The sequence below is a fragment of the Salvelinus alpinus genome, chromosome 24, assembly GCF_045679555.1.
Source record: "Salvelinus alpinus chromosome 24, SLU_Salpinus.1, whole genome shotgun sequence".
In the NCBI taxonomy this organism is placed as follows: Eukaryota; Metazoa; Chordata; class Actinopteri; order Salmoniformes; family Salmonidae; genus Salvelinus; species Salvelinus alpinus.
The window spans coordinates 15464738-15475329 of NC_092109.1; the positions used below are offsets into that span (position 1 = coordinate 15464738).

Here is a 10592-nt window from a genome sequence, read left to right on the forward strand (position 1 = left end):
GGTAGGATTGCTAATCTAGGCTCAGTTTTGTTTTTTTAGAGCACACTTATGATTATATAGACAGGGAGGACCTGATCCTAGATCAGCAGATTCAGCAGTGCTAATCTGAGGCGATTTGTGAATTTGGCGCTGACGTAAATCTCTGTTTGCCTACAGCTGTGAAAGAGGCGGCAGTCCAGAAGAGACACAACCTGTACAGAGACAGCATGATCCTGACCAACAGCGACCCCAACCTCCACCTGCTGGGGGAGAGCCCCTCGGTAGACTGGGCCGCCCAGTTCGGTGGCGGGGATGAGGAGCCTGACGAGTCCCCGGAAGGATGTGGCCGGTCTAAATGGCGGCGCAGGCAAGTGGTCTCCATGATCAAGCTGGACGGGATGAGCCCGCTGCCCTACGAGTCGTGCTTGGAGGTACCGGGGGTGGATTTCATCCCCGAGGAGGGGGAGATGGAGGAGGGGGTGGATTTCATCCCCGAGGAGGGGGAGATGGAGGAGGGGGTGGATTTCATCCCCGAGGAGATGGAGGAGGTGGGAGCGACCTCCATGGAACCACAGCCAAAGACCCCCACGGAACTAGAGCCTAATTCCCCAGACAACGTGCAGGAGATCCGTTACCTCATCAACCCGGTGGTGGAGATGGTAGTCCCGGCCTCAGAGGAGGACTTGGCTGTTCTCACCAATGAGACAGAGCCGGGGATGCTGACGCTAGAGGGCGAAGAGGAGGTGACGCTAATCACCACCGTGGTGGAGGAGGTGCACAGGAAGTCACTGCAGTGGAGAAGTGCCCCACAGGAAGTGAGCGAGCAGCTGATAGAAAGAGGTCCAGACCAGAAAGCTGAGGGGGAGCTTCAGGAAAAAGGGGAGGCAGCTATTGAGGGCAAGGTAGAGGAGGGCGAGGCGGCCATCGAGAACGCCTTACAGGAAATGGCGATAATGATACAGGAAGAGGTCGGAGACTTACAGGAGGAGAGGCAGGACGAGGTGGAGGCAGCCATTGAGGGCGATTCATCCATCGAGGGAGAAGATGAGGCTATCGAGAACGCCATACAGGAAATAGAGATGGCGGTACAGGAAGAGGACGAAGACAGGATAACGGAGTGTGCCGTAGACTCTGACGCTGAGCTGGCCCCACCATTGGCCGACTCCAGCCCCCGGCACCACGATGACAGCGGCTTCCAGTCACTGACCAATGAGGCCTTGGATGAGGGCGAAGCTCAGCCAATGAAGGATGCTCTGAAAACAGGACTCTCTAACCGACCCAGGTGAGGTGGTGGTGATTGTGGAGCAGGGAAACGCTGCACTTCACGACGACTCTGAGACCGGGGAGGACTCTGAAACCAACATTTTATATGAGATTTGAATGGGAAAACAAGGGAGAATATTTCATTTATTTTTTTACCTCATTTTCATTATCTCCAGCACAATACCAGTGTCAACATACCGTATGTGAAAATGGCGCATTTCTACCTGATGATATCATCAAAAGTTTCAAATAAAAAGTTCAAGGAAAAAACCACTGAGGTTGGCAGTGACGTGGGGAGCAAGAAAATACCCTCCCTTGGGCTAGAAAACCTATTGCAGGTTTTGAAAATCCTTTTTCTGACTTTGAATCTTACGCTGTGGTGCCACAGAGAAGCATTTAAAAATATATATATATGTGTGTGTACCCACAGATCATAGGAACACAGCGTTTTCACATGTAGACACTGGTATGATTCTGGAGATGATGAATATGAGGTTGAAAAAGTTACTCTTTACACTACAGATGCCCATGTGTAAGGGCCTTCAGGATATGTTCACAGAGATGCATGGCAGGATAGACGTAACACTTTATGGTGCATGGGTACACACTCACTGGTCACTGCATGACCTCTTACTGAGCACTAGGAGGCACTGTAAGCTGGCTTTTGACACAAACGGCTCTGTTTTACCTCTTTGTCATGACATCTTACTGTAATGGGCAATGTCGAAAACATATCATTATAGAGATTCAGCTATCGTTGCATTCAGGGCTTGGGAGCTCTGCTTTTTAACATGTTTTAACAATGACTTGGCACACTAGTGTATAAAATCAGCCAGAGTGATTTTGTCTTGAAATAAGTTTGTTAAGCCTTGTTTTTAACCGTTTTATTTTTCATTTTCAAAAGCAGCCTCCTGGTATCTTTTCACAGTGCATGACATCAGCATTGCGAGGCACTTTCTTACTTCCTACTTTTCTGCCTGTGTTAGTCTAACCCTTATTTAGTGTGAGGGGAGCTGCTCAACTGGTAGCAGTCACTAGTCTTATTATAGATGCTAGAGGTCCTGCGTCAGCCACAGTGCCACGAGCACGCTTACAGTTATTACTAAAGGGACTTGCTCAGCGACGCATCAGAATCTCTGTGGGAGTGTTGTGTAGATGGTTGACAGCACGCTATGTATCTTGTCATGAAGAGGCCTCTGTCAGTCTAAAAACATTGAGAAATGAAGTTGGCTATATGCAATATCTTTTTGAGTGCAGACCCATCACACCTTACTCTTTGTCCACAGTCTCCTCTGGCCACACCAAGGGAATAAACCAAGTCTATATTTGTTTATTTTCCCCACTCGTCAAAATTAGGGAAATTTGATTTATGCTGATTTTTCTATCCATGCTATGTTTATGGCCACTGTATATATTTGTTCTTAACCAGGCTGAGTTTGTAGTCTTGGGGAAAATAGGTCCATGTATCTCTGACTTAAAAGGATAGTTCACTCTGAACTATTCCTTTAAGATGGAGTCCTTCTGTTTCCTTCCTCTATTTATGACAAATACTGTGTGTATGGTGCCCAATGCACTATCCTCGGCCATAGTCTTCATTTTGTGTAAAGCCCTACGCAAGAGCTTTTTATTGAATTGTATTTTGCTATGCATGACAGACTATACTTATATTGATTTGATTTTTCTATTTCTCTATCTAGACTAAAATGGTAAACTGTGTTTAAGCCAATCAAATCATCATGTATTTTTTTAATCAAATGAAATGTTAAAAGGTTAGTGGTGTTTGTTTTATTACTATCAATAAAATACAACAGTAGTAAGCACATGTTCATATAAAGTCCATTGACGCACCCTTCTAAGTGTTTCAGATTAAAAGCAGGCCATTATCTACTTTCACAGTTCTACTTTCACAGTTTACTGTAGATCAATAGGATTTGAAGAAGAAGCTTTGCGTTCATCCATGATTAGGTTACCGTATAATTCAACAGGAAATATGCCTCTGAAATGTATTTAGGACAAAGGCACTAAAAGGTTGGGGTATACTATCTCACAAATGATTAACAAGAGCCACATTCAGTTCTCTATGTACCTAAGAGTAATTAAAACACTGTTACCCAATGAGCCTGACAGTTACAACACTCAATCACATGCTTCTGTGCTGTCAGTGGCAATTCCAGAAAATGTCTTGTGACTAGTGCTGACGAAATGCATAATCTCAGTTCCCTCTGCAAGTAGCCTGACCTTGGAGTTAGATGCTAGAATGAGGCCACAGGTTGAACTCGAGCTCTTCTCAAGGGCCATTCTCAAACATATGTCAGTGGATATGCAAGATAGTTAGGTACAGTAGGTCATACAGGGTAACACAAAGCATTCACTTCCTGAGACATATCTTAAATGTACCATGGGTGTGCTCTATGGAAGTCTCCATCTTGCTTTTTACTTCGCACACCTCTGCTTTAAGATAAGTAGGGAAGAACCACCTACCACTTCAGGTAACTTGAAAAGCGACAGTCACAGGGAGAGCTATCGCACATTGAGTGTGCAACAGGGTCAGAATGAAAGACGCTGTGATATGTTCTTCAGAGCACATCTTTGTCCAACAGGATAACTAGTGCCTATAGATCTATAGTCCAGGAAAAGGATTATTCTGTTTGATCAGATTTGACCCAGTAGAGGGAACCCTAAGAAGTATCCCAGGACAGAGCCCAAGATGACCCCCAGGAAGATCCAGATGTTGTAGGACATGACGCACAACATCAGCATGTAGCCAAGGGTTACCTGCAGGATGTGCAGGGCTGTCTGGATCCCACGGAGAAGCCATCTGGGTGAAATGAGACAGAGAGAACAGTGTTATTGCAGTAGTCTCTCTGGAGTAATTATATACAGGTGCACCAGTTCATGTTCTCGTCTCTAATGACCTACTCGGCTTTCTTATAATTGATCATGTAGGCCTGTGAAACCAGGTGCTTGCACTCTGGCCAATTTGGGGACCTGGTGGATGAAAGCCAGCGTCCCTGGAACGTGGTAATCACAGACAACGATATGGGCAGGGCTGCTCCTGTGTGAATCCTACCTGTTCGTGGGGGAGCGAGTGGGGGCAGTCTGTTCCATGGGGGCCAGAGAGGACTCCGACAGGCTACTGGCTAATGCAGTGCTGCTTCCCCGGCAGTCTGAGGAGTGGAAGGGGGAGGGGCGCTTCCCCAGCCAGATCCTCCACACCTTCAGCAGCTCGTAGAACACGGTCAACAGGAGGACCATGAACACCGACAGCACCATCCCTGCAAACACATTGGCCACAGAGCTTATCGCGGTTGACAGCAATGATGGTCATCAACAGTGGCCCCAACTGTGTCCGTCTGGAACTCAGTGGTGACACCACAGTGTCTGCTATACTCATAGTACTGTAGAGACAACAGCAGTTACTTAATGAGTGTAAGAAACCAGTGCATGCGTCACTAGGGGCCCTATTGAAACAGGTCTACATAAGCAACAAGTGCATTTGTTACCTGAAACACACTATGCAGAATGGTGGGGCTGAACTGTACTTGAAAAAATATAAATGGAGTCAACCAGACAAACGGGTTCTAAAATATATCATTTAGATTCTCCTGAGGGCACAGGTCTGTCAGTGTTAGCCTACCTGCAGGTCCTTGCACATCCCAGAAGTGAAACAGCAGCATCACGCTGCTCCCTGCCTCAAAGGTCATCTGGATGAGAAAAGAGCAATTGTAATACAACAAAGAATATGCACAAGTAAACAGCAGTATACTGCAAGGAAGCGGACCAGATTTGGGACCTGTGCAGGAAATCCTGGTTACATGGACATCCACGTATGTGAAATATAATATATAAAGCTTGGTCAGGTAGATAATGAGCCAACCCCCCCCCCCCTCTTTGCACCCCTTTTGATTTGAACGAAACCTTCCAGAAATGTTTGCCCACGGTGGTAGTGGTCAGAAAGTGACTTTTTGGAAAGCCAAAACATTCAGGATAGAGGTGCTCAAAGTTGACATATTTTGCATACCCCACCCTACCATGAGACATGCATGTCTTCATCACTTAAAACATTTAATGGTTGAGTTTGATATCATTTGAAAGCTTGCAAACAGGGTTGTCAAAATGTTTAATCATTTCCTTAAAAAAAAGCTTAACCTTAACATCAAAACACGTAAACTCTCATGTTTATAAACAGTACCAGTCAAAAGTTTGAACACACCTACTCAGTCAAGGTTTCTTTTTTTTAAACTATTTTCTACATTGTAGAATAATAGTGAAGACATCAAAACTATGAAATAACACATATGGAATCATGTAGTAACCAAAAAAAAGTATTTGAGATTATTCAAAGTAGCCACCCTTTGCCTTTGACAGCTTTGCACACTCATGGCATTCTCTCAACCAGCTTCATGAGGAAGGCTTTTCCAATAGTCTTGAAGGAGTACCCACATATGCTGAGCACGTGTCTGCTTTTCCTTCACTCTGCAGTCCAACTCATCCCAAACCATCTCAATTGGGTTCAGGTCGGGTGATTGTGGAGGTCAGGTCATCTGATGCAGCACTCCATCACTCTCGTTCTTGGTCAAATAGCTCTTACACAGCCTGGAGGTCTGTTGGGTCACTGTCCTGTTGAAAAACAAATGATAGTGGGACTAAGCCCAAACCAGATGGGATGGTGTATCGCTGCAGAATGCTGTGGTAGCCATGCTGGTTAAGTGTGCCTTGAATTCTAAATAAATCACACTTTTTTGGTTACTACTGGATTCCTTATGTGTTATTTTATAGTTACGATGTCTTCACTATCTACAAATGTAGAAAATAGTACAAAAAGAAAAACCCTGGAATGAGTAGGTGTCAATAAAATTTAAACATCAACTTTAAAATGGTACCATAAAGATGGTTAGAGGTCCACACATCACAGAATGTTCACTTGAGTGGCAATATCCATTGTTTTAAAATTAAACAATCAATCTTCCATAGGAAACCTATTGAAATCATAGACATTTTTATAATAGAATAGACATTCGACGGTGGGTGGACTGGCCAAATACACTGGCTCCAGGTCATCTATAAGTCTCTGCTAGGTAAAGCTCTGCCTTATCTCAGCTCACTGGTCACCATAGCAACACCCACCCGTAGCACACGCTCCAGCAGGTATATCCAATTGGTCATCCCCAAAGCCAACACTTCCTTTGGCTGCCTTTCCTTCCAGTTCTCTGCTGCCAATGACTGGGACGAATTGCAAAACAAAAAAATGCTGAAGTTGGAGACATATCTCCCTCACTAACTTTAACCGTCAGCTGTCAGAGCAGCTTACCGATCGCTGCAGCTGTACACAACCCATCTGTAAATAGCCCATCCAACCAACTACCTACCTCATCCCCATATTTGTTTTTCTGCTCTTTTGCACACCAGTATTTCTATTTGCACATCCTCACCTGCACATCTATCACTCCAGTGTTAATTTGCTAAATTGTAATTACTTCGCCACTATGGCCTATTTATTGCCTTACCTCCTTACTTCATTTGCACAAACTATATACAGATTTTTCTATTGTGGTATTGACTGTATGTTTGTTTATCCCATGTGTAACTCTGTGTTGTTTTTGTCGCACTGCCTTGCTTTATCTTGGCCAGGTCGCAGTTGGAAATGACAACTTGTTCAACTGGCCTACCTGGTTAAATACATTTAAAATAAAAAATCTCTGTGGTACCATTTAAAAGTTGGAATTTAAATTGTAATCCCATTTTAGTACATTTATTAGCCACAACATGGCACCCACCCTGTATAAGAGTTGTCTCAACCAATGGCGAGCGCGATACAAACACCTCAGATCATCTAAAATAAGTCTAAGCTACAACATATGCATAGGTGAAAAAAATCTGAAATTACATGTTTCTAGATAATTGTAGTTTAAGATTTTTTTTAAATTGACAACCCTGTTTGTAAGCTTTTAAATTATATCAATCTCAAATGTTTATATTGTCATGGATGTCTCAAGGTATGCAAAATAGGTCAACTTTGAGCACCGTTATCTCTTGAATGTTTTGCACTTCTACAAAAAGCAAATATGAATGAAAGGTTTCGTTTAAATCAAAGAAGTGATTGAATTCAATTGGATGTACTCTACTATATCACGTGTAAGCAGTCAGCTGTAGATCTGTAGTAAGACGAAATCAAACTCCTTCTCCCCTTGCATCTTGGGGAAGTATACCAAATGCAAAAGTTATGTGGAAATCTCCTTGGATTATAACTTTAGAATTGATTGATATACTACGACTGTGATATGTGGTTGTGTCACTTAAATATCTTAAGATGAATGCTCTGGATAAGGGCGTCTGTTAAATTACTAAAATGTTTTTAAAAAGTCAATGTATTTCAGAAACAAACAAATATACAGACACACTAAAGCAAGCTGTAGAATCTCAAAACGTCTCCTTATCTGTCCCTCTACCTACATCACGTTTTGCATTCCTTTCAGTTAGTTATTTTCAATATATTAGTCACCAACAACAACAAACCACATATACTTAAAACATACACAATCACCACCACCAACAAACCACATATACTTAAAACATACACAATCACCACCAACAACAAATATAAAATACATAGCACAAAGCAACAATGACGTTAAGTTCTTCTAAAAGATTTAACATGTTACGATAAGCAAATTATATAATTCAATTATACTCAGCTCATTACTCTTTTTTACAGTTCAATTTTTATGTTTTCCTTTATTTTATTTTGGACAATTGTTTTTTATAGTTTCTGGCAAATAATCCAACATCTTCCATAAAAAGATAAGAATGAAAATGTGTATATATGAGTTCTCAATATATATCCTTTTCCTCTCCCTACCACCTACACAAATTCCTGTAAGTATTCATTTTCACTTAAAGGTTACAAAATAGCACAATAGTATGGACTTACAGGCTACAGAATAACATAATTATTTAAAAAATGTATACTTAATTTCACCTGATAAGAGGCAGCAACAACCAGATACTCGGTAGGTTATGGGTTGGCTAACCCCTTCAATAATATATTTGCACATCTCCTATAAACTCGCAGAAACTCGTCAAGTTTTCCCTGGAGGACATATTGTAAGTTAGTCTTTCCAGAGGAAACAACCACAACAGGTTTTGCATTCCAAGACAAATTGCTCTCTGGTCTTCAAACCAAAACCAATAGACCAAGTAGATTGTGGCAATTAAAGACAATGACCACCATTTTAGAGCACAGATTCTGCTTGTACTGACATACAATAGCAGTACTATGGAAAGACAGCCATGCTGTCGCATGTGAGCTTATCAGCCAATTTGATTGTCAAGAGAGCCTACTGTTTCCTAAACTGGATGCAGTGTCTCAAGGCCAGTGAAGGAAAACGAGGTCAGTGAGATATGTGCATACATACACTTTTTTCTTCATGAAATTCTCAGCAGGAGCCTTTGCCTGTTTATTTTATTTATTTTACCTTTATTTAACCAGGTACACCGTTTGAGAACAAGTTGTCATTTACAACTGCGACCTGGCCAAGTAAAAGCAAGGCAGTGCGACAAAAACAACACAGAGTTACACATGGGATAAACAAACGTACAGTCAATAACACAATAGAAAAATCTGTATACAGTGTGTGCAAAGGGAGTAAGGAGGTAAGGCAATAAATAGGCCATAGTGGCGAAGTAATTACAATTTAGAAAATTAACACTGGAGTAATAGATGTGCAGATGAGGATGTGCAAGTAGAAATACTGGTGTGCAAAAGAGCAGAAAAACAAAAACAAATATGGGGATGAGGTCGGAAGTTGGTTGGATGGGCTATTTACAGATGGGCTGTGTACAGCTGTAGTGATCGGTAAGCTGCTCTGATAGCGGACGCTTAAAGTTAGTGAGGGAGATATAAGTCTCCAGCTTCAGTGATTTTTGCAATTCGTTCCAGTCATTGGCAGCAGAGTGAAGGAGGCTTTGTTGCGAAATAGGAAGCCGATTCTAGATACATTTTTTGGGATTGGAGATGCTTAATGTGAGTCTGGAAGGAGAGTTTACAGTCTAACCAAATACCTAGGTATTTGTAGTTGTCCACATATTCTAAGTCAGAACTGTCCAGAGTAGTGATGCTAGACGGGCGGGTTCGGGGAGCGATCGGATGAAGAGCATGCATTTAGTTTTACTAGCATTTAAGAGCAGTTGGAGGCCACGGATGGAGTGTTGTATGGCATTGAAGCTCATTTGGAGGTTTGTTAACACAGTGTCCAAGGAAGGGCCAGATGTATACAGAATGGTGTCATCTGCGTAGATGTGGATCAGAGAATCACCAGCAGCAAAAGCGACATCATTGATATATACTGAGAAAAGAGTCGGCCCGAGAATTGAACCCTGTGGCACCCCCATAGAGACTGCCAGAGGTCCGGACAACAGGCCCTCCGATTTGACACACTGAACTCTATCTGAGAAGTAGTTGGTGAGGCAGGCGAGGCAGTCATTTGTGAAACCAAGGCTATTGAGTCTGCCGATAAGAATGTGATTTATGGAAAGATATAGCCCATGATCCATTTTCAGATTTGAATAATGTAGTGACACAAGATAAATTGTGGACATCCAATTAGGCATTTGGTCTATGTATGGCTCAAAGCATTCAACCTCTTACATAACATAGCTGGTCACTTTCCATATACTAGTGAACGAAAGGTTGCAAGACCGAATCCCCAAGCTGACAAGGTAAAAATCTGTCGTTCTGCCCCTGAACAAGGCAGTTAACCCACTGTTCCTAGGCCGTCATTGAAAATAAGAATTTGTTCTTAACTGACTTGCCTAGTTAAAAAGGTTTAAAAAATAAGTAAAAAATATGATAAAGTATCAAGAGCGCCAGCAGCACTCACATTACAGTAGCCTACAACATGTTCGTTCGCGCTCTCTCTCTCTCTCTCTGTCATGCAAAACAGTTAAATGGTGTAATGCTCTGCAAAAGTATTACCTACATATGATTGTGTTGTATCACCAAAACAACAAATGCAATAACACTATGCGAAGAAACTACTTACAGACATGATTGATCAACTTGAGCAGACAAATAAGAGATTTGGGGGGGTCTCCTCAGGCCCTTTCACTCCCCATCACCGACGAGAGCGAACTAGAGACGTTGTTTTGACGGGATTTAGTTGCATTCCACTTCTTCTCGTTTCTGACCGCAGGGCAGCAGGCTACCATAAACATGCTTCTGTCCTGCACAGTGTGACAATGAGGCCGCGGCACCACATGACGTTATAAAATGTCGCAAGGGTAGATGGTAGATGTAGTCTTGTGCACATCATTAATTTGCAACGCAGATAGACGCAATCCGCAGCAATGGG

General features: G+C 42.6%; 1 protein-coding gene and 1 pseudogene across 2 annotated transcripts; one reads left to right on the forward strand and one right to left on the reverse strand.

Moving 5' to 3' along the window:
* The window catches only part of LOC139552217 (protein Niban 2-like), a 57171-nt pseudogene extending 54107 nt beyond the window's left edge, over positions 1-3064 (forward strand).
* On the reverse strand, positions 3013-10502 carry LOC139552220 (protein SLC31A2-like). 2 transcript variants are annotated; one of them, XM_071363732.1, is made up of 5 exons: positions 10284-10502; positions 5686-5862; positions 4880-4946; positions 4313-4517; positions 3013-4060 (listed from the first exon to the last, which is right to left on the reverse strand). In XM_071363732.1, exons 3-5 carry the CDS (start codon positions 4944-4946, stop codon positions 3895-3897), a joined length of 438 nt encoding a protein of 145 aa, XP_071219833.1. In that variant the 5' UTR covers positions 5686-5862; positions 10284-10502; the 3' UTR covers positions 3013-3894. The 2 variants fall into 2 exon arrangements, with proteins under 2 accessions (XP_071219833.1, XP_071219832.1); XM_071363731.1 differs by lacking the exon at positions 5686-5862 and having other exon boundaries at positions 10284-10490.
* Between the last annotated feature and the right edge of the window lie 90 nt (positions 10503-10592).

What these genes read in the sequence shown, in the direction of transcription:
- LOC139552220 (XM_071363731.1), bottom strand. An exon ending in GGATGTGCAAGGACCTGCAG is followed by an intron (nt 4,518 to 4,879) that starts GTAGGCTAACAC and finishes ATGTGTTTGCAG; the next exon opens with GGATGGTGCTGTCGGTGTTC. An exon ending in ACTCGCTCCCCCACGAACAG is followed by an intron (nt 4,061 to 4,312) that starts GTAGGATTCACA and finishes CATTTCACCCAG; the next exon opens with ATGGCTTCTCCGTGGGATCC.